General features: G+C 48.5%; 1 protein-coding gene across 1 annotated transcript in view; it reads left to right on the plus strand.

Moving 5' to 3' along the window:
* Positions 1-24,715, plus strand: part of LOC138259754 (sodium/potassium/calcium exchanger 4-like) — a 505,351-nt gene that overhangs the window by 243,517 nt on the left and 237,119 nt on the right. Inside the window, exon 7 of the mRNA XM_069207641.1 lies at positions 11,656-11,709. Coding sequence (XP_069063742.1) covers positions 11,656-11,709 — 54 coding nt within the window. The remainder of the gene's footprint in view (positions 1-11,655; positions 11,710-24,715) is intronic.

Here is a 24,715-nt window from a genome sequence, read left to right on the forward strand (position 1 = left end):
CTGCTGCGGTTTGAAATAGAGTTCCACAGTCATGGAGCAAGGAAGGTGAAGACCTGTTTGGTGGCTGTTGTGAATTTGGGGAACGCAAGGATCAGTCTCCTCCTGTTCGTTGTGTCCCATTGTCCATAGTTTTTTCTTCAGGTCGGGGGCTACTCTACTAGGGGTGCCTTGGAGGTTATTGATCCAACCTAGAAGTTGATTCTTGCCTCATGAGAAGCCGACTGCGTGTTTTAGGACTAGAGTAATACAGTCTGGTTTCTTGGCACTTTTTACATGTTTCTGCACTTGGTTTTCAATCGGACCCCGCACATTATTGTTGATTGTATAGCTATTAGTGGTGGAGAAGCACCTCCTGCAATAAAAACGTTTTATGTAAAGAGCGCAGTAGGTTCTTGGAGAACGTTTTGCGCAACGTGTAATATAATTTAACTATCAGACCTGCTCGTGAAAATGTTCCTGCTTGACCTGTGTTTTCTGGAAATTTGAGTTTCGTAATGATTTTGTAGAATGTGATTTCCTTTTCCACATCTGTCTGTTCCCCCGCTGGCTCAGAAGCCTACCTCTAAGAATACTCGAGCACTATGATTACGAGAAAATAATCTGAATGGTTATTTACAAGTAATCTTTATTATCCCAGGTCTCACTTTTTTTGTAACAGTCCTACTTTCTCGCCGTACCTCGACTTTGCCTCCCCATGGCTTCTGCTTGGTATCCACAGGCAGTACTGTACTTGCTTAGAGGAGGACTTTCTTAGCTCTAATAGTAAATCGTCTCATAGACACTTCTAACCTCAGATTTCTCACCCTAGAATATTCCCTAGGAATTAGACTGGATCGAGAACATCTTGAGAAGTACCTCTTCGTGCCAGTAGATGATGTCAGGCAGCTGTGTCAACATCGTCCACGTCGGAAGTGGCCTACGTGGTGCCTATATAAGACTCCACCCCAGCATGCTGACATGGGCCACAACCCCAAGGCCCATGCTGACTGCAAGTCTGTGCATTTGAAGACAATTCACAAGCGAGTGACGAAGCTCTTGGTGGCGCAGCAGAAGCAGGTCCCTCACTGATCCTGACCCCAATCTGGAGGGATACCTTGAGCTCGTTCTTGAAGCTGATCTCACTGCTGATTGCCATCCCTCTCAAGAAGAAGTTGAAGTATTATTCAGCATCCCCCACCAAACGCTGTGCCTCTGGGCCCCCCTTCCGCACTCTGTGCAGCTGGCGGGCAGGTCTGTGCCACGTTTCCCTGAGTTCCCCAGAGCTGAAGCAATGCCTGCCCAACTCAAGGAGTTCTATGATTCCAGGCACTCCATCTTTGGGCCACAACTCCCTTTGATGCACATTCGAGCCCCATGGATCAGAGAGGTTCAACTGCTGGGTTCGACGCCAACTGGGCCCGCTGGAACTGCCCCTGAAACCGGGGTAATGCCGAATCAGGTGTATACACCATTCCCAGTACCAGTCTGACCAAGGCAATCCGTGGTGACTCCGGCCCTGCTGGAAGAGGATCCTATTCTCTTCTCTGACTCCGGGATGGTGTCACCTCAACCTGGACTTACCAACCCTGAATAGACCCTCTTTTCAAGAAGGAGGGAATGGTGAGGGGGGCAACTCCAAGCAAGAGGAAAACTGCTACGAGGATCTGGGTAATGCCAGTGGCGTGGATACCTCTTTAGATTCAGGCCTGATTTCCCCTTCAGTGCACAGAGGAAGGCACATCTTTTGGGGTAGGGATGCAGAGGACAGCGGAGGTCCTTGACCTGCAGCGGCCCTCTGTCAGGGTCAAGACAAATGTCTTGACAAAGGTGTTTTAACTGGGCGTAAGCTCTGTAGAGCCCATACTACCGTTCTCCTCGATGTTCTCCTGCGGGACTAGGCCAAACCTTGCACAGGGAGCTCCCATGTACAGAATGATTGCCCAACACCTTTGCCCTGCCCCTGAGGACTCAGACTTCCTCTCTCAGCTTCCCTCTACAGAGAGCCTTGTGGTGCAGACCTCAACAGCTGAGGTCAACCCAAGCGTATTCCCTACTGCCCAACCGGATAGGGAATCCAAGAGGCTGGATAACTTTGGGGAACAAATCTTCTCTTCCACCAGCTTGGCATGGTGGTTGTGCAGCTGCTGCTAATATTTCCTAAAGACAGCCAAGCCATTTTGAACGAGGCATTGATTGATTGCTGGGACACAGCAAAGTTTATAATTCAGTGTGGACTGGACACCACTGACCCACTAGGCCAGGGCCATGGCGTCCCGGTGGCTCTCCATGACCATGCCTTGTTGAGATCCACTGGGTTTTCGAGGGATGGGTAATCATCTCTGATAGACATGTCCTTTGATGGCTCCCACCTATTCGGTGACTCAGCTGACATGGATCTTAAATGCTTCAAGGAGAAGCATGTTATCACTAGATCCCTAGACCTTTCATTGGATTCCCAGCAACAGTCTTTTTTCCCCTTCTGTGGCCACAGGCAGGATCCCATGGTCATCCACAATACAGTCTTACCCCTCAGGCCAGCAAGCCAGTCCTATTATGGCCGGGGACGCTGATCCCACAGAGAACGCAAAACCCTCACTCAGCATAATGTCCAGTGTCCGCCCCTCCATCTGTTGCAGCCTCTGAACCTCTTTAATGGGTCTGCAACGTAGCATACCCAACCTGATGGTGGCTGGTTGAGGCACTACATGCCTAAATGGCAAGCAATAACCTCCAACAACTGGGCATTCCATATCATGCCCTGGGGTTATGCCCTTCCATTTCTGGTAACCCCACCAACCTTGCCGACAGAGAACCATCTCTTTTTCTGGAACCCCACCAACCTTGCTACCGTAATCAGAATGGCTGATGGAGAACCATCTCTTTTTGCTCTGACAGGTAGTATAGGCTCTGCTGGCCAGAGGACCCATAGAGAGGGTGCCCGGCTCAGAAGTAGGGCCTGGTTGTTATTCCTACTTTTTTCTGACGCTGAAAAAGGATAGAGGTCTCCATGCTATACTAGATCTATGCCCTCTCAATGCCTTTCTATGGAAAGAGAAATCGAAGATGCTCACCTTGGCTAAGGTTCTGTCTGTCCTGGAGCCCGGAGACTGGATGGTAGCGTTGGACCTTCAGAACACATATTTCCATATTGCCGTCCTTCAGGCTCATAGGCATTACTTGCAGTTCACGTTCACATTCACATTTCCAGTCCACTTTGCTCCCCTTTGGCCTCACCAGTGCCACTCACGTGTTCACAAAAACGATGGCAGTGGTTGCAGCACACCTGGGGAGGCCAGGGGTCTCAGTCTTTCCCTAATTTGACTTCTGGCTGTTGAAGGCGGGCTCAGCCCAGGCAGTCGTCAATTACCTACAGACTATGGTGAACCTTCTGCACTTTCTTGGTTCCACCATTAACATGCTTAAGTCACATCTGACTCCTTCTGAGACTCTCCCTTACATTGGAGCTATTCTGGACCTGGTGCATAGGGGTGTAAAATTTAATAAAATATCTACTTGTCTATGGGACAGGTTGCTTCATAAATATATTTGTCCTGTAAACAAAATGTTCTTCTTCCTTTGGTGCCACGTAGAGTAGGAACAAAGTATGGCAGCAGTTTCATTATATAAGAGCTCTGAAAGCCCCTCTGATTTTGCATGGCTAATACTATACTATGGCTTGAATGCTAGCAATTTCCGTATTTTGACACCTTTCCTCAGATCTAGATGCAGGGCTAGAGGTAATGGTAAACAAAAGTTCAAGGTCTTTAAAGCCCTTTTGAGGCTGTGCACACCTACTTACTTGCATTTTTTAAGAGTTTTCATCAGCTTTTCGCTAATCTTTTCCTGTACTGAGAAACGTTGGATATTTACTCCTGACAAGGGCAGAAGTAAAACTACTTCCAGGGTTGGAAAAAAGTGGTCGGAGGGAAAGTAAACTTATAAACACTCAAAAGATGTTTGCAAGAGTAAATCTACACATGCATATTTGCTCATGCTGAAATACAGTTCACAAATATTTTCTCGGAGTGCGATTTCCTGATATACTTCAGTAAATTCTCGTGAATTAATGAAATACATAAATCTGCACTAATACAAAGACATATACCATGGGTGCACTGTTGCGACTTTCTTTAACAATCGGGCCCCTAATTAGGTCCGGTGTTAACGAGACCGTTTGTTTTTATAAAAATTCTATCTCACTCTTTATCGGCTGGCTTTCCTGTGAGTGATAGCAATCTGCTCTTTCACAAGGAGCATATAGGCACAAAAAGTAGTTTTGTTTATTGCCAGGAACTACTGTGTCAATGTCTGCTCTTTGAGGCAAAAAAATATTTTTGCTAATGTTTGTTACAGTAGTGAGTACTGAACCATAGATACACATTCAAACAGCATTAACATATGAACACAAATATTACCTCAACTGCGGACAATTACCTTCCATGCTCCATAATGTGGTACTGTAAACTGTCATCCAAAGGGTGTGTGCTGCAGGAGGTTGGGCCTGCCTGTCCCAAGGACAAAATAAACATGAAACTTGTTTTCCTTGACCTAAGCAATGGCCCTCATATTGACCCTGGCAGTCCGAAGACCGGCAGGGCCAAGGTGGTGATCTCACCACCAACACGCTGGCGGTGAAGACCGCCACATTATGAGTGTGGTGGGTTGGCCTCTGCCAACCCGCAACATTCCTGCTTCTACCACCAGGGCGTTTGGACAGCCTGGCCGTAGATTAGCATCTCCAACCCGGCAGTCCACTGACGACCGCCGGCAGTATAATGAGTCGGCTTTCCGTCAGGGTTTCCACTGCAGTAGCACTGTCACGAAAACCTTGGCAGAAAGGCTACTGGTGACAGGAAATTTATTTCCTGTCACCGACAGATGATTCCACCAGCCCCCCTGCAAATCCAGTACCCCTCCAGCCCCCCTTCCATACCAGTACCCTGCACACTCCTTCCAGAACAGCACCTACCCTTCCAGAACAGCACCTCCCTCCCAAACCCCGTCCCAGAACAACACCCCCCCCCACCCACTTCAATATTCCATACCAGCACCCCCTCCCACATACACACACCCACACACACCCTGTAGGAGGCTGGCGTGGTTTGTAGTGGGTACCTAAGGTACTTACACTTATACCAGGTCCAGTTATCACATTTTAGTGAAATGTAGGCAGTGTTCTAGCAGCTTAGGCTTTCTAGAGGTAGCTGTAGCAGAGCAGCTTAGGCTGAACTAGGAGACATGCAAATCTCCTGCAATACCGCTATAGTTACACAGTGCTTATACACAACAAAAGACAATACTCAGTGTTACCAAAAAGAAAGGTACTTTATTTTAGTGACAGAAGGCCAAAAATGCCTTAGAGGCAATACCCCTTCTGGAGGTAAGTATTATACACGGTCTAGACACATGTAACCAAAATCAGGTAAGTAAACAGTCATAGAATAGTGTAAACAGTAGAAAATGCAATGGGCCTAGGGGCAACACAAACCATATACTAAAATACTAGACTGCGAATGTTGAATTCACCCATAGGCAAATGTAGTGTGTAGAGGGGTGCTGGAAGTGTAGGAAACACCAAAGGTAAGTAAAGTACTCCACCCCAGAGCCCAGGAAAGCAGGAGTAAAGTACAGCAAGTTTCTTCAGGACACACTACAATGAAGGGTTTTGCAAGAACCAAGCAAGACTGTAAGCAACAAATAATGGATTCCTGGACCTGAAGACCTGTGGAGAGAGGAGACCAAGTTCAGAAGTCGAAGAAGAGTCCAGGAAGGATAGGAGCCCCTGCCAACCTAGAAGAAGGTGCAAGAGTAGATTCTCCAGTCAGAAGAAAAGTACAGAAGTGCACCAAAGTAGAAGGCTGCAGGTTACTGGTTGGTGCAGGAGATGTCCCACGCTGGATTCCGCCAACAAGCCTTGGATCAAGCAAGTACGCAGTTTGCATCAAAAAGGAGCTGCCTGAACCCAGGAGGGACCTGGGGGTCTAAACTTGGACTGAGGAGACAGAGGGGCTCTCAGCACTTCAGATAGCCATCGGAAGACCAGGCAGCACCCACAGGAGTCCCAGAACACAGGACAAAGAAGATGCAAAGTGCGGTTGTCGCAGCACTACACTGGAAAGTCCCACGCCACCAGAGAAGAACCCAGAGAGCTGTGCGTCACAGGATGGAGAGCTGGGGACCTGGGCTACGCTGTGCACTAAGAACATTTGGAAGAAGTGCGCAGAAGCCCAGGAGCTGCAGAAGACACGGGGCACAGGGCTACTGTCGCAGCATGGGGAGGCAAGCTCTTACCTCCACCAAAACTTGGACAGCTGGAACTTTGGACACTCTGGGTCACTTAGGTCCACCACCTGTGTTCCAGGGAGCACGTTTGTTGTCAGGAAAGGAGTCCCAGAGTACCGGTTGCATCGCAGAAGGGGGCCTGCAGAAGCAGAGAAGTGACTTTGCCACTCCACTGGAGATTCCTTCCGTTCTTCTGGTTCAGGGTGAAGGCAGACAGTCATCACAGCGTGCAAACCTTGGAAACTATTGCAAATGCTGGCTGGAGCTGAAGTTACAGGTCACAGGAGTCGTCCTGGATACCTTGTTGTACATCGGTTCCTGGAGCAGTCTGCGGTTGCTCTGACGGTCAGAAGCTGAAGCAGAGGATGCAGAGGAGTCCTGGAGGAGTCTTGCAAACTGAATCTGAGGAAACACCCATAGGAGAGACCCTAAATAGCCCTGAGAGGAGGATTGGCTACCTACCCAGGTATGCACCTATCAGGAGGGGTCTCTGACATCACCTGCTGGCACTGGCCAATTAGAGGTCTCCAGAGGGTTCCCACACCTTGGAATCCAAGATGGCTAATGCCAGGGAGACTCTGGAGGAGCTCTAGGCATCACCCATGGGGTGGTGATGAACAGGGGAGTGGTCACTCCCCTTTCTTTTGTCCAGTTTCATGCCAGCGCGGGGACTGGGGGTCCCTGAACCGGTGCAGACTGGATTATACAAGGAGGGCACAGTTTGTGCCCTTCAAGCATTTCCAGAAGCTCTGGGAGGATACCCCTCCATGCCTGTAACACCTACTTGCAATGGGGGAGGGTGTAACACCCCTCTCCTAAAGGAAATGCATTGTTCTGTCTTCCTGGGATTGAGCTGCTCAATCCCCAGGAGGGTGGAAACCTGTCTGTGAGGTGGCAGCAGCTGGGGCTGAAGTGGAAATCTCAGAGAGCTGGTTTGGCAGTACTGGGGCTCCATGTTGGAGCACCCAGGGTGCATGGGATTGGCCCCCCAATACCGTCTTTGGATTGGGGGTGAATTCCATGATCTTAGACACCTCACATGGCCATATTCAGAGTCACCATTGTGAAGCTACATATCTGTATTGACATATATGTAGTGCACGCTTATAATGGGGTCCCCGCACTCACGAAGTCTGGGGATTTGGCCCTGGACAACGTGGGGGCACCTTTGCTAGTGCAAAGTTGCCCTCACACACAGTAACTTTGCACCTATCCTTCAGTAAATGAAGGTTAGACATATAGGTGATTTATGAGTTACCTGGTGCAGTGACAAATGGCTGTGAAATAGTGTGTGCACTATTTCGCTCAGGCTGCAGTGGCAGTCCTGATGAAAGGGTTGTATGAGCTCCTTATGAGTGGCAAAAGAAATTCTGCAGCCCATAAGGATTTCCTGGAACCCCAATGCCCTGGGTACCTAGGTACCATATACTAGAGACGTATTAGGGGGGTCCAGTGTGCCAATCAAAATTGGAATATGGAGTCACTAAACTGTAGTGACAAATTTGGTAAGTAGAGAGAGCATAGGCACTGGAGTTCTGGTTAGCAGAACTTCAGTGACACAGTCAATCATACTGACAACACACATAGGCCACACACAATGAGCACTGGGGTCCTGGCTAGCAGGATCCCAGTGAGACAGGCAAATCACACTGACAAGTAGGTTTTAAACTATGAGCACTGGGGTCCTGGCTAGCAGGATCCCAGTGAGACAGTAAAACACACGGACAAACACTCACAAACAGGCCAAAAAGGGGGGTAACCATGCTAGAAAGAGGCTACTTTCTTACACACCCGCATACACTCATTCACCTACACTTACATGCACACATTCAGTCACAGCTATCCATACTCGCATTCACTCACACGCATCTATACTCACATTCACTCACACACACTCATACTCGCATTCACACAAACATTCCAACACCACTCACTTCAACAATCATACACCCATTCACACAAGCATACACACACATACACAGTTACATTTACACATGCAGACAACACCCACTCATACATGCACCCACAACACCCCCCAACCCTCCCACTCCCTTCCCTGTTGGACAATCGACTTACCTTGTCCGGCGAGGAGGTCGTCCGGCAGGGAGTGGGAACAGGCTTTTCCACCGCAGGCAGCGCCCGGACATCAGGACACCGCCAGGCCATATTACGGGTGGTAATAGGGCTGGCTGAGTCCTTTTGGCGAAGCGGGCCGGTGGTGGAACCACCCATGCGCCTTCGACTGCTAGCATGACTACTGGAGGATTTCCACCCAAATTGTGTCAGGAATCCTTTAGTACTCGTAATATGGTGGTTGGAAGACCTCCGAAGTCATAATGAGGGCCAATTTGTCCTGGGAATAATGCTGTAGGAATTCCACACCCCTGGTTGCAGTTCTGTGCCTACCCTCTGGAGCAGGGGCTATGATCCTGATGTTTCAACCTCAGTCCTGGATTTTGGTGAGAGTGACTCTGATCCTGCTGGGTCTGATGGCTTCCTGCATCCTGTTGGTGAAGCAAGCTCAATAGCATATGGAGGATCTGCAGTGAGATCTGAAGTCACAGTGGGCCTAGCACTGGGGGGAATCTCTCTGATCTAGTTCATATTTGAGAGAAGACTGCAAAGGATCTGCAGTGGTGGTTGACAGACTGCAGGTGTATCAGCAACACACCACTCTCTCCTCCCCACCCAGAGCTGACAGTGGTGACTGATACATCACTTCTGGATTGGGACGGCCACCTGGGAGAGTTGGACATCAGGAGACTCTGATCTCCAGCGGAATGTCACTTCAAAATCACTTTTCTAGAGCTGATAGCTATCTGCTTAGCAGTGAAGGTTCTTCTTAGCCACCAAGGGAAGGCTAGTTTGAGGTTCATGGACAACACAACCATCATGTGGTGTTGTAACAAATAGTGCGGAGGGAGGTTGTGGATGTTGTGCCACAAGGCTCTGCACCTCTGGACTTATATGGAGATCCAAGATATCTTCCTGGTTGTTCAGAACCTGGTAGGATCTCTGAATGCTAGGGAAGGCAAACTCAGCTGTTGATGCCTTGTGTATCATGAATGGTGTCAACATCCGGAGGTGACGCAAGGCCTTTTCTGGTAATGGGGAGAACCTTGGTTCTGTCCATTCACCACCGCCAAGAACATGCAGTGTCAGCACTTCTGCGGGTTGGAGTTTCCAAAGGGACTCTCGCTCTGGGGACTCGCTCTACTTAGACTGAAACCAGGGACCCCTATATGCCTTTCCACTGAAACCGCTCCTGCCACAGGTTCTCAAGAAGATCAGTACCAATCAGGATCAATTCATCTAAGTGGATGTAGACTGAGCAAGGAGTGTTTGGTATAATGAACTCCTGAGCATGAGCATTTGTCCTCTGAGCAGGCTGCCCTTTCAAGAGAATGTTCTATTGCAGCAACAGGACAGGATTTTACACCTGAACCTGCACCCACTCCACCTTCATGCGTGGAGATTGAGCGGCAGTAGATAGATGCTTTTGGTCTTTCTCATGAAATCTGCATTGTCAGATTGGCAACCAGGCATCACTCAACTGAAACTGTATACACCTGATGTTGGGACAAATTTGTGGATTGGTGATTCTCCTGTCATGCTGAACATCTTTCTGTCTCCTTATCGGAGATACTATTGTATGTGTCGTCAGTAGCCTGACAAAACATTACCCTGGGCACCGTTCAAAGTTATCTTTCCACCATCTTAGCTGTTTTGGGGCTGCTGGATCAGTTCTCACTGTTTAAGATACATGTTGTGACATGTTACCTTAAGGGCTTGCAATACCTGTTTCCTCTTACCCCTTTTGTCATGCCCCAATGCGACCTCAGTCTAGTTCTGATGTTCTTTATGAGTTCCCTATTCAAGCATCTTCTTAACTGTCTTCTGCGGCTACTGACCCTTTAGACAGAAGTCATGGTGGCCATAACATTAGCCAGAGGGGTTAGTGACTCGTGCCTCCTTTCAACCAAAATTGGTGACCCCTTTCCAGGTCGGTCAAAGCACCACCCTATTAACATTTTTCTCCACACCTTATCCTTCTAGGGAAGTGGGCAGACTCCATCGTTTGGACCCAAAACAAGGCCTCTCTTTTTACATCAATCAACCAAAGAATACTGGGTGGAAGATCAGCATTTCATTGGGTTTTCCTGAGTGAAAAAAAGGCAACATGGTGCAGAAACAGTCCGTCTTTCAATGGATTGTACTCTGCATCAAAATATGCCACATGCTAGCTAGGTTGCAGCCTCCTAAGGGCTTGCGGGCCCATTATACCTAGGCCAAGTCCACTACTTCAGTGTTAACATGTGGGGTACCTGTCCTGGACATCTGCCAAGCTGCCACATGAGTGTCCCTCTACCCGTTCATGAAGCACTACCTTGGGCAGTCATGTTCATCAGCATGGGCATTTTGCATGTTTAGTCCTCCAGGACTTCCATGTTTGACACGTTCACAGACCCACCTCTGGGAAGGTGTTGCTTGGGGTTATATTCTCCTCAGGGTTGCAACCCCATTCTACCAGGGCCAAGGGCACTACTACTGTGTTAGCATGCAGGGTACCTGTCCTGGCCATCTGCTAAGTTGCCACATGAGAGTCACTCCACAACTACTTCTTGGACAGTCAGGTCCATCAAGATGGGTATGTATGTTTGATCCTCCAGGACTTCCTGGTTTGAGCTGTTCACAGACCCACCTCTGGAGTGGTATAACCTAGGGGTCTACTCTAAGGTGCTAAATCTGCAGTTAGAAGTCTCTATCAGAAGAACAAGTTACTTACCTTTGTTAACGCTTTTTCCAAAAGAAACTCTTATCTAACTGCGAATACCTCACATATCCTCCTTGTTATGCAAAATGGGCTCTTCACCCAAAAACCCTTGTTAGTTTCTGCACAGCAGTCACCTGTATATCAGTCGAGGCACAGTGTTTTTGTTATGGAAATAATCACAAAGAATTTAATGTCAATGCACCGGTGTGGCCCCTATATAGGTATCACGCATGTGACTTCCAACACAGTGGACGTTGAAGCAGGACCATGAAACGCCACCTTCCCGGGGAATATTGTATGGTGAGGAATCTGCAGTTAGAACATCTACCAGAAAAGTCATTACAGAAGATAAGTTACTTGGTTTACACTTTCACAAATATGCTTAGCTTGATGTTTTAATGATAGTCGGTTTTCTTGTCATGTCATAAGCCTGATACTCTGGTACACACTGTGGTAACCGAGCCTGGTAGGTAAAGTCTTTCCCAAATACTTAATTATATTCTGCTGACAATCCTGCTTAACTTGTCTCAGTGACATAATACCAGTCCACATCATGCCACTTTAAGCTGAGTACAAAGATAAGACCTTCACTATTAATTTTTTTTAATTTCTTTTTTGAGGTGGGAGAGCCTTATACTGATCTTCATGTATGCATTCTACATCCTCGTCATGAAGTAAGTTGTTTTCTTCATGTATTCATACAAATTCCTACTATGTTCTTTCTCAAATCCATTTGGTTTCTCTGTGAAGCAGTTATATTCATGTTTTAAAATAATGAAATTAGTGTTTCGTGGAAGAAGTAAGACATGATGACCAGTGGCAGCCAGCTCCTATTTACAATGATTGGGGCAGGAGGGAGGAATACAATAAAAATAAAAGTTTTTAAAAAAGGCAGCTACCTGGTGAAGATCTTCTCGCATTGAGCCTTGTCTCTCACAGCTCTGACGCGCGACGTCAGGGGAAACAGGAAACTACACAATCCAATCCTGGTTTCATGCTGGTAACCAGCATGAAACCAGCATCAGGATTGATGGGAGCAGGCTCACCAGAGGGCTGGAGGCCTGTGCTTTCTCTAACCCACTTGTATCCAGACAGTTGAGTTAGAGATGTTTAAAGTGCCCATGTATGGCTGGCCATCGCCGGACGGCTGGCCAAAGGGACATGCGCACTTTAAACAAGTGCACAGCTCCCTGCTGCCACTCCGCAGCAATTACCATGCCCCTTCCTGGGACTCAGTTCAGGACAGGGAGTTGAAAAATAAAATGGTAATAAACAAACTTTATTACCATTTTATTTTTCTGTTATGGGGGGCATTTTGTTGGTTGGATGATACTCCTCCTCCCACTTAGAGGGGCCGCCCCTGATGATTACACTCAATGTTTAGACCATTTCCACAATAATCTCATGGTCTTACTGGAAAGGGAGGCATGGTCTTACTTTTTTCTGATTGAGCTTTGTTTATTTCAGATATTAGTAATGATATTAAGATAAAGCATACAATCAGGTATAAATTAGTTCTTCCTGTAAGTACATGACATACAGTTGATCACTAGCTAAGGACAAGAGAGAATTTAGGTTACTTGATAAACCCTAATAGAAAACAGGTAAGAAAGGCTATCAAATATTATGATATTGTGACAGTGAGGGTAAAGTTTGCTTGCGATACTTTGAAGTTCCTTAGAAAAAGTCACAGACATGCTGTAAAGGTAATAATGGAGTGGTAGTGAAGATGAAAAAGAAGGATAGAGTAAAGGGAAAAGAAAGCGAGAACAACTAGGGAAGGAATATAGTAGTAGAGCTAGAAGAATACTGCACTTGATCATTCACCAATGAGATATTGTTGGTCTAAACATTTTTCAAGGATCTCCCGGAACCATAATTTTTATTTTTAATAACCTTAAATTTTTAATAATCTGAAATTGAACATGAAGGCTTGGACATGGCAAAACCTGTCTGTTGCAGTTCAAAGTGGCATTTATTTCCTAAAGTTATAATGCAACTTTTTTAGGTGAGTAATCCACACCCACCTGTCCATTAGCTTGTTATTTTTTTTCAAATTTGGCTGATTACTTTCATGCCAATCACAATCATGCGATCTAAGAGGAGTAAATGCCCCTGTTCAGTTGTAGCCTACTTTTTAGGCTTGATGCTTGTATGCCTCCTACGGTTTCAGACCTCTTGTTTTACATACCATTTCAGATCGGCTTTACATTTATATGTCATGTGTTTGGTGTGGTACCTGAATATCTTCGCCAAAATGTACTTTAACTATACAGTAGTATCGTGGTCAAACTATCATGACTACAAAAATAATGTGGGGCAAAATGTTGCCAGTAAGTAGATTTATGTTTTATTATAGACAATAATATCAAAGTTTGAAATAGAGTGCATTAAAATATTGTAGTATGTAATATTATTTATATGTGAAGTGTGTGCAATTTATGTAATAATTGTTATGAATATGTTTTGATTTAGCCAGGGGACTGAATGAGTATATGGTGCTTGCTGTTATGATCTGATGCCAGTGACCAACGCCCCACATCATTCCTGTATTTGACACCACTCCTTTGCTGAATAGCTGCTTTTACTTTCTACTGTGATAATGTTAGGGCGCCAAGTGTGCTGATCGGTATTCAGCGAAAAAAGAAGCTTTAGGCTTATGGGGAAGCCCTTCCCCAAAAGCCCTAACTTCGACTATATAAAGAAAATCCCTCTTGGGTGAGCAAGATCGATTTCTTCTCCTAAGTGGGAGGCCAAAACCTTCATGTCCTTTGCAGTGGCAAGGTGGTGCGGACTTCAGTACCTCACCCAATATAACCCTTTCCTAAGTAAAAGGTCCAAAATTCAGTAAATATGCCTGCGCTCAATCAATGAAAGCAACTGTAAAGAGCAAATAGGCTTAGCTTAAGCTTAAAATGTGTTTAATGTATTTAGCACTCCTAAAGCAGTCAAAAAGCAAAAACACAACACATATCCCTCAACCAATTTAAAAAAAAAGAAAAAAAAATAAACTTCTCTCACAAAAGTAATTAAGGTACAATTCGGGGAACCAAAGATATGTTTTATAAAAGTTTTAAGGCAGAAAGCATCACTATGATGTCACTGTTTGTTATTGACTAGGACCTAGTCGTGATTTCAAACGGATGGAGCAGAGCTCGGATACACCAAGCAGATAATCCGGGTAAAAGTGTTTTCCTTCTGACTTTTTCAATTTTTTTCGTGGAAGTAGAATTTTTCAGGGGGCAAGGTTAAAGGTTGTATCCAGCGAAGTCCTCCCGAAGTTGGTTTTCTTTGCTGTGATTTCACCTAAAGCTCTGGATGCTGTGCAAGACCAAATATTTTCCAAGACCCAACTTTTCAAACTTGCTGGAGCAGCTCCTAGTCACCTATAAGGCTTCCAAGCCCTTAAGGATGCCCTCCAACAGAGGCCACCAGCAATGTCCAATTACAAACGGGCAGCTGACCACTCAAGGAAAAGCTTATTGCAGCTTGCTGTGCCCCTGTTGTAGTGTCTTCCTCAGCCTGGGCCCCAAGCAATGACTAGGCAACACACAGATCTGTAAATCACACATCTTTATTCATCTGCGTATACCTGGGAACTCCCACATTTTAAACCAAGCTTTCATTGCATTACATTCTAGCCATTACATCACACTGATACAGAGTCTACTGGGAGCCAGAAAGGTTCTGTTCTAAATCATGCAAGACACTACACCTGTTTACTCACAGTAGGTCAGCCAGCTGACTCTCGGAGACCACTTCTCAGTCCTATTTACAAGTTGGAGCAGGTACAACCCTTCATGTCTTCACCTACATCAGAGACAGCAGGTCTACTCCTGTTCTCCCACAGGTCCAGATGTGTCCTAATAGAGTCTGCCTCAATTATCTAATGCTTTGGCTGTTTCAGTGTTTCCTTCCACCTACATTCTAGTGCTAGTATTGGTCAGCATGAGGCGCTATATTACAACTGTAGCCCTTTCAGTACGCTCCTCCTGGTCCTCCTTGTCTAAGTTGCTAGCTTTGTCTATGTTAGTACATTAAGGCCCTCAGTACAACCCTGGCGGTTGGCGATAAAGTGGCGGTAATACCGCCAACAAGCTGGCGGTAAATACCACCAAATTATGACCATGACAGAAAGAGCTCAGACAGACGGACACTTTAACACACCGACTGCCAGGGCGGAATCAACAGGCACCACGGTGGTAGCTGCCTACAGCCAGGCGAAAGCCAATGTTCTGCCCACTGTATTATTACAGTCCAATCCGCCACCTTTTCTGGGGCGGTACCAACGACATCAAAAGCCTGGCGTAAATAGATCTCAGAAGTCAAAGTACTCACCTGTGGAGACTCAGGGAAGAACCATGCCACCATGGAGCCTGAGCTGCACATATTTCCAATGTTGGTTTACATCCTGCTCCACCATGAACACCAACAACAGCGAAGACAACCACAGTGAGTACAGCCACCTAGCACACAGGGGAGGGAAGGAGGAAAAGGAGAGTGACACACACACACGCAACACACAACACCCCCAACACCATACACACAAGAAGATGCAGTAACATATCATATTCACCCCGTACCCCTCAGGAATAATGCAAGGACAACTCCAATAGATCAAAGTGAGTGTAATAAGATAAATATAGTAGCAATACGTGCATCCAAATAAAAAAGAATATACATATTTACAAATGAAGGGGCACTGCCCTGTCCTCAATGTTCGTGGGCCACAGGGCCACATTACAAAGTCCAAGGCCCCACTTTACTAATGCAATAACACGGAGAGAACACTGCAGGGGCATCAGTTAGAAAATAGGCAGGCGCCTCAGGGGGACTGGGGAATGGGGGTGCACCTCTGCCAGCAGATGGAACAATGCAACTGGTCCTGGAGGGGGCAACATGCCCATTACTCTGTCCTGGGGAGTGCAAGGCCACAGTCTCTCAAGAGGGTGACTTGCCCACTGGCTCTGGAGGGCATCGTGCCCAGTGAGCTTCATCCTGGGAAGGATGGGGTGAGTGGATGGCTTCTCCACTGGTTCTGGAGGGGTCATTGTGCCCAGTGAGCTTCATCCTGGAGAGGATGGGGTGAGTGGATGGCTTCTCCACTGGTTCTGGATGGGGCATTGTGCCCAGTGATGCAGATTTTGGGGAGTGCAGGGTCACAGTCTCTCAGCTGGGTCCAATGTCCACCGGCGATGATGGCTGTTCAGTGGTGGTGCTGGTGGTGCTGCTGCTTGTGGTAGTTGTGGGGGGAGGTTCCAGCCCATCCCCTGCAGCCTCGGACGACTGCCCACTGGTGCTACTGCTGCTGGTGGTAGTTGTGGGGGGAGGCTCCAACCCATTCCCTGCAGCCTCAGACGGCTGCCCACTGGTGCAGCTGCTGGTGGTGGTAGTTGTGGGGGGAGGCTCCAGCCCATCCCCTGCAGCCTCGGGCGGCTGCCCACTGGTGCTGCTGCTGGTGGTGGTAGTTGTGGGGGTAGTAGTTGTGGGGGGAGGCTCCAGCCCATCCCCTGCAGCCTCGGACGATTGCCCACTGGTGCAGTTGCTGTGCAGGCCCCTTGCCCTTCCTGCCAGCAGCTGGGGATGGCACCTCACTTCTTTTGGCAGCAGCTGGGGATGGCTCCTTGCTCCTTTTGGCAGCAGCTGGGGGTGGCTCCTTGCCCTTCCTTGCAGCAGCTGGGGGCAGACACTCTTTCCGTCTGGCTGCCTGGTGCCCGGGATCCTTTCCCACCTGGAGTTGCTGGGGACACTCCTGGGCCCGTGGACTGGGTGGCTGAGGTGCTTGCCTGGGTTTTGACCACCGTGGCCTGACATGAAAGACGGGGGAAGAGGGGGGGAGGGAAGAGGTCAACGGTGGAGAGGAAAAGCTTCTTAGGGACATTGGGGCGGGAAGAGGGAGAAGGTTTGGAAGTGGAGGAAGAGGGAGTGGTTGTAGGAGGTGTCTGTCTACTGTGTTTGGGTGCAGGTGCATGGGCTGGATGCTGTTGTGAGGTGGATGGCTGTTGGGTGTCTGAGTGCTTGTGTACTTTGGGAGGAAGTGGCACAGACACAGTGGGAGAGGACACAGGGGACGTGTGCATGGCTGTTGGGGTGGTGACTGCCAGTGAAGTGTGTGTTCTGATAGGTGTGCTGGTGATGGAGGTGGACGACGAGGAGGAGAGGGCCACAGTGGAGGCAGTGGATGTTGGTATGTCTGCATCCGGATGGTGATTGTGTGAGTGCCTGTGGGATGAAGTGCTTGTGTTTTCCTGAACCACTCTTGTGTGTGGTCCTGTGTGCATGCTCGTCTGCCTGTGTGCTAGCGATACATTGGGATTGAGGGGAATGGGATTGGGTAGAGGAAGTTGGAGGGAGAGGGTGGCAGGGCTAACTGGGGCAGGACCTGAGGTGCCTGGGGAGAAGGAGATGCCCACCCTCCTGGGTGAGCGGGCACGGGCAACTCGATGAGGGGCTGCTGGGAGGGTGGTGCTGGTACGGGGGTGGCAGCTGTACCTGTAGCTGGGGTGGGCACAGAGGTGTCCGCCACCACCAGGGAGCTTCCATCAAAGGAGTTATCTGTGTCCGAAGTGTCCCCTCCAGTCTCCGCTGTGGTGCTCCCCTCGCCCTCCTTCCCACTGGTGCCCTCACCGCCAGTAGACTCTGCCTTCTGGGCCCTGTGAGGTGCCGCTCCATCCGTCGCCAGTACCTCAGCTCCTCCGCCGGATGATGCTAATGTACATAAGGACAGGGTGACAAAACAAAAAGGGGGGGGAGACAAAGGATACACTTGGTCAGTGGTGGCACCAACACCACTGTTGGCGTATACAACACACTCACACACAGGGAACAGACCTACACACTAGGCAATACACCACTAGTTATAATACTAGTCACCTGGGCATGGGGAGGGACACATCGCGCCAACTGCAGCATACCAGGGACGCACACACCCCTGCCCAGTAGTGGATGCCTACTAGCTATGTTGGAGGAATTTCAGATCAGAACCCTGCCCAACATGGGACCTACCCTGCAATGTCATGCCTGGCCTAGGGGCACCCACAGGCACACATCCTCCACCCGGATACCACCCCACCAGGCGTATGTAGTAATGAAGGGCACTGTACTCCCCCTCTTGTTGCTGCTGTGATGCCCCCAAGCACCCATCCAGCTCCAGATAGGCCTTTGCCAGTATGCGGGCCATCAGGGGGGTCAGGGTTCGATGTGCACCCCTTCCTCATTGGGAGGCCATCCCCAGCTGGGCCTCCGCCCTCTTCTGTGCCCAGCATCTCAGGTTCCTCCACCGATTCTGACAGTGGGTGCTCCGCCTGCCGTTGACCCCCAGGGTCCGCACCTCCTTGACGATGGCACGCCATATACCCTTTTTTTGATGGGTGCTGATCTGCAGAGGAAATATGCACAGGGAAAGGTATTAGTCAGACCATCCTGCCTATTACATTCATGGCCCACCATACCCCTTCCCATCCCCATTTGTACAGACATGGCCCAGCATACATGATGCACGCTGCCCAGGGCCCATCCACCACCCCCCTCTAAACGAGGCCTTCACACACACCACTCCATGCACTCATGCCCCAGGCATTGTACTCATATCGTACTCACCTGTTGGTCTGGAGGCCCACACAGCAGTCGGTACTGGGGTAGGACCCTATACACCAGTTGCTCCAACTCCGCCGACGTGACGGCAGTGGCCCTTTCCCTACACAGTCGAGCCGTGGTAGGTTCAAGACACAGGTCACAGCAGCACATGCAGTGTAGGTCCGCTCCAGTTGAAGGTCAGGTAGCAAGGGCGGGAACAGATACAAAATGGCGGTGACATCCGCGGCGGTGTGTACCGTCACTGCCGGCATACATCACCATTGGCCACTGTACCCCATAGGGCCCAATTAGAACCAATAAGGAGTTGCACTGTGGTTCCCAACCACCTCCCACAACGGCGCACAACGTCAGCGGAATTACCTCACTTCCACCTGTCCCTCCAAACAGGACAGGCAGACGCCATTTCAGGGGTATACAGATTATGACCAGCTGCTCACACTTTTGCCCCATAGATTGCAACCGCTGCATATGAATAGGAGATGGCGACATCCCCCGTGTACAGACCCCTGGTGGACTTGGCAACAATGAAGGACAGGCACATCATCCTCACCTACAGACTTGACAGGGCCACAATCACAGAGCTGTGTGCCCAATTGGAGCCTGGCCTTATATCTGCTATACGTCACCCCACTGGGATCCCCCCTCTTGTGCAAGTGCTATTAGTGCTCCATTTCTTGGCAAGAGGTTCTTTCCAAGTGACAGTGGGCTTGGCAGCAGGAGTGTCACAGCCAATGTTCTTAATAGTGCTGACCAGAGTTTTGTTTGCCCTGATTAAACACATGTGCAGCGAGACCGTTTTCCCCCAGGTGGAGGATTTGGCTACAGTGAAGGCTGACTTCTATGCAATGGAACATATCCCAAACATCATTGGGGCGATTGATGGAACCCATATTGCATTTGTTCACCCCTGGCAAAATGAACAGGTCTTCAGAAATTGTAAAAGTTTTCACTCAATGAATGTGCAGATGGTGTGTTTGGTGGACCAGTACATCTCCCATGTCAATGCTAAGTATCCAGGCTTGGTGCATGATGCTTTTATCCTGAGGAATAGCAGCATCCCAAATGTGATAGCCCAACTACAGAGGCACAGGGTGTGGCTAATAGGTGAGCCCTGGTTTCCACCCAGTGGATGTTGGTGTATGGGTATGGTGTGGGCTGTAAGGGTTAGAGTGTGACTAACAGTTGTCCCTCAATATTTGCAGGTGACTCAGGTTACCCCAACCTATCTTGGCTACTGACCCCTGTGAGGAATCCCAGGACATGGGCAGAGGAACGTTACAATGAGGTACATGGGCGAACAAGAAGGATTATTGAACATACCTTTGGCCTCCTGAAGGCCAGGTTTCGGTGCCTCCATCTAACAGGTGGATCCCTGTGCTACTCACCCAAGAAGGTCTGCCAGATCATCGTGGCATGCTGTATGTTGCACAACCTTGCCTTGAGACGCCATTGCCTTTTCTGCAGGAGGAGGAGGCTGGAGATGGCCGTGTGGCAGCAGTGGACCCTGTAGACAGTGAAGATGAGGAGGCAGAGGATGAGGCTGAGGATGAGGACAACAAAACTGCAGTGATTCATCAATACTTCCAATGGCACACAGGTAAGACAGTGTTATTTCACATTTCATTGACAGTTTCATGTTTGGCAATGTCACTGGCAGGCTGTGAATTCCTACTTCTATGCCCACTCACTGTACCCTTTGGCATCTCTTTTTGCAGATGTTGGTGCCCCACTACTGTTCCTGGTGTGTTCACTACAGCCAACTACAGGTCTTTCCTATGTAAACATTACTGTTCAGTTGTATTGCAATGTTTAAACCTTGTTAAACAAATACACACTGAAATCATTTGACATTCTCCATACTTGTATTTTTTCAAAGTGTGTTTATTGCAGTGCTCTGAAGAAAAGGGGGAAGTATAATGGGCTGGAGTGATGATGGAGGAAAGTCCAGGTTAGAGTCCAGTCTATTTGTAGCACAGGTGCATTGTCCAAGGGGGGCTTAGGAAGGGGAGCAATGGCAGTTACAGTTGGACAGGGTGACAGAGTGGGACACAAGGGTGACAATCAGGAGAGTTTTATTTCCTGGGGAGTGGGATCTTGGCAATAGTCTCTGGCTTCTGCCTGGGTCGCAGGGAACGTTTGCGGGGTGGTTCTCCTTCTGCAGGGGGGAGGGGTGCTGGTTGCCTGTTGGTCCTGTGGCTGGGCCTCCTGTCCACTAGCGGCAGCGGAGGTGGAGGCCTGTTCAGTAGTCTGGCTAGTGGCAGGGGCCCTCTGGTGTGCCACTGCCTCCCTCATATTGTTGGCCATGTCTGGCAGCAACCCTGCAATGGAGACCAGGGTGGTGTTAATGGACTTCAAGTCCTCCCTGTTCCCTAGGTACTGTCCCTCCTGCAGCTGCATGTTCTCCTGCATCTTGGCCAGGATCTGGCCCCGCGTGTCCTGGGAATGTTGGTATGATCCCAGGATCGCAGTGAGTGCCTCCTGGAGAGTCGGTTCCCTGGGCCCCTGTCCTCCCCCTGGCGCACAGCAGTCCTTCCAGCTTCCCTGTTGTCCTGTGTCTCTGTCCCCTGGACCGTGTGCCTACTGCCTCTGATCCCAGGTCCCTGATTGTCCTGGGTTTGTGGTGTGGCCTGGGGTCCCTGTAGTGGTAAACACACTGCTGATTGACGTGTCTTGGGGACAGAGGTATAGGCCCGCTGGGTGGGTGCTGTGGTGGTGTTTCTTGAGGGGGGAGGCTCTGTGGTGGTGTGTGACTGTGCCTGGGTGACTGACTGTCCGGAGGTCCCTGATGGGCCAGGTTGGTCATCCAGATCCAGGCGACCAGAGCTGCTGTCATAACTGTGGGCCTCTTATGTGGGGGGACTGGATGTTGCTGTCACCTCTTCTCCGGTGGCATTGGCTGGGATACATGTGGGGATGTAAATGCAATGTTATTGTTTCTGTGTGTGACATATTGCGCATGGGTGGGTTGCCCTCTATGGTTGTTAGTGCCCTGGCAGCTTTGCCTTGTGTGAGTTGTTATTTGGTGGGCTAGCTGATTGTCCCTAGTGTGCATGCTTTAGTGATAGGTGTCCATGCAGGTCTGTGAGTGGTGTCCATGCATTGGTGGTGCATACAGGGCTTGGCATTGGGATGGGTGGGTTGTGATGGTGGGGTGTGTGGGAGGTGGTGGAGTGATGTGAGTGAGGGTGAGGGTGGGGGTATGTGATAGCATGCAGGTAGGTGGTATAGAGTTGACTTACCAGAGTCCAATCCTCCTCCTATTCCTGGCAGGCCCTCAGGATGCATGATTACCATGACTTGCTCCTCCCATGTTGTTAGTTGCAGGGGAGGAGGTGGGGATCCACCACCAGTCCTCTGTGCAGCGAGTTGGTGTTTGCTGCAATGGAACACACCTTCTCCCGAAGGTCGTTCCACCTCTTCCTGATGTCATTTCTTGTTCTTGGGTGCTGTCCCACGGCATTGACCCTGTCCACGATCCTCCGCCATAGCTCCATTTTCCTAGCAATTGATATCTGCTGCAGCTGTGTTCCAAATAGCTGTGGTTCTACCTGGATGATTTCCTCCACCATGACCCTTAGCTCCTCCTCTGAGAATCTGGGGTTTTGTTGTGGTGCCATGGGTTTAGTGTGAGTGGTGTGGGTGAGGGTGTGTAGGGTGATGTGTTGGGGTGTGTGATGTATGGTGCGTGGGTGGTGTATAGGTGATAGTGGTGTGTGTCTCTGGTCTTGTCTGTGGTCTTGCTGTCTCTTTCAGTTGGCAATTGTTTGTAGTTGTAAATGTTTGTGGGTAATGTGGGTGTGTATTTTATAGTGGTGTGGGTGTGTGGGTGTGGTGTGTGTATGGGTGTCAGGTGTGTGTAGTTTGAATTGTCCAATGTAGTGTTGTTTTGCATATGTGTGTCTATTTTGAGCGCGGCGGTATGTACCGCCAATGGTTTACCGCCATTGAATGTCCGCCGTGGTGATTCGTGGGTCATAATGTTGTGGGCGTTGTTCTGTTGACATAACTGTATGGATTCTGGTACTGCCATTTTATCATTGACCTTTGGGCTGGCGGATTTCTGTGTGTGGCTGAATAGTGACAGATTGGTGTGTGTGTAATAACATGGTAAGCGGATATCTGCCGGCGCCACGGTTTGTTGGCAGCAATCAGCATGGCGGTAAGTGGGATTTACTGCCAATGTCATAATGAGGGCCTAAATCTGGCTTATTGACTTTGCAAATACTTGTATTAAGAGCTACAGTGTATATGAGTACTAGGAGCAACAGAGTCTTTGAAAAAGAGGAATTGCTGCTCTCTTCCTTGTACCACTTCTGCAGGCAAAGATATGGGAATGCTTGACCTCCCGTGGTCTTTCATTTCCATTCTCTTGCCTTGAGGAACCCTGTTCCATGTCTTTGAACTAAGTTACAAGAATTATTGACTGCTTACGTCATTCTATATGTATCCCTTCTCCAGTGGAAGCTCTTCCAATTCTCTGTGAGAAGTTTCGAGAATTACCATTTTCCTATTTTTTTTTCATTTCATCCCCCAAGAGCCAGATTCTACACCTGTAGTAAGTTTTGAGTGATAGACCTCTGAATGTGATTCTCTTCAGTGTTTGTGGCCTGAGACTTTCTGATGTGCTTCTCCTGATTTGTTATGTACATGTAAGCTTATTCCGAAACTGTGGACTTACTAAATTATGAGAAATATGAACTTCCTGAAGAAAAGATCTTCTCTTTCGTGTGCAATAAAAACAAATCTTGACTCTGTGGTTTAGTCTGTGTCAATATCTGGACCTTAATGCTCTTTTTCTTCTGCTCTTGGGATTGCTTGTGTGATGTCCGTGCAGCGAAATAATGGAATGATGAACCTCCAAAGTGTTTCTGGTATCTTCTAACATCCAGCGAAGTTTGTTGAATGCTGTGGTATGAAAACCATTGATTTCCATTGTTTTCATGTTTTAAAAATAGGAGGGCAGGGTTGGATTGGTCATTCAACCTTTCCCACAGGGTTGAAAGTCTGCTGACTAGGGCCACCCATGGGCTGTTTTTTTGGCCGCAACCTACCAAACAGAGCAGCTGTCTGCATGTGCTAAAGACATCTTGGGGAGTTTCTGAAAGTTGACCTGGGAATGCATTTCACTCGTTGCTTGCCATTGGCTTGGTCATTTGCAACTCAGATTTTCTGGCTTTCTATTTGCTAGCTGGGCACTCCAGGAATTTGTTTTCTGTAAACAGGCCTTTAAATCTTGTTCCTCTTTTGTCACATTTGCTGTGCATTCAATGACAGAGGTCCAATGTGAAGCTGTGTCTTCGAGGGAGTCTGGTGTTATTTTTCTTTTGGCTGACTTCAAAGTGATGTAAGTAGAGATGAGTAGTTTGCCTAGAATCACAGGATGTTGCAGCAGGGACTCCATCCCTGCTTGTTGTTTTGGCTCAAGCATGATTGGCTAAGATGAGGACTATTCTAGCACCAGAATTTTGTTAAAAAGATCGAGTCAACATGTAGATCATGAAAAATGGTTAACCCAGAACTTTAGATGATGATGTTAAATACAAGCAATTAAACCAGGTAAAAGGAACGTCTGCTTCGAAAGCAGAAATTCATTATGCATCAATTAAGCAGGTGACATCCACCAGATATTTATTACACATTTGAGTTTTGTATTCTGAGCCTTTTGCCCTGCCGTAATCATGCATACACGAACAAGGAAGGCACGTTTGAAAGTGACCGACCGAGATAGCACCAGGGAAGTGCAGCAGACATGTAGCCACAGAGACGGTGGATGGTAACCCGCAGGGGGACACTAGAGTGGACAGCCCCTTAGTGTTTCCTCACTGCCCAGGGGTAGTATTTTGTCAGTGCCCACCTGGCTTAGTAAGGTAGCCATGGCCAGCGTGAGATTACACCTCACCCTTTGACCCAGGTAGGACAACACTATCGGCTTGTGGGAGGGTTCGGTGGAGGTAATTAGGTGGGCTTGCCACCTTGATATTCCTCTTTTGGTGGCCAGCAGCAGAGGAATTTGTGTGTGGTTGGTTTTGTTGGTAAGGCAACTGTAATTGGTCATGAAAGTATGTGGGTATACCTGTCATCTGG

Source organism: Pleurodeles waltl, chromosome 9 (genome assembly GCF_031143425.1).
Source record: "Pleurodeles waltl isolate 20211129_DDA chromosome 9, aPleWal1.hap1.20221129, whole genome shotgun sequence".
Lineage (NCBI taxonomy): Eukaryota > Metazoa > Chordata > Amphibia > Caudata > Salamandridae > Pleurodeles > Pleurodeles waltl.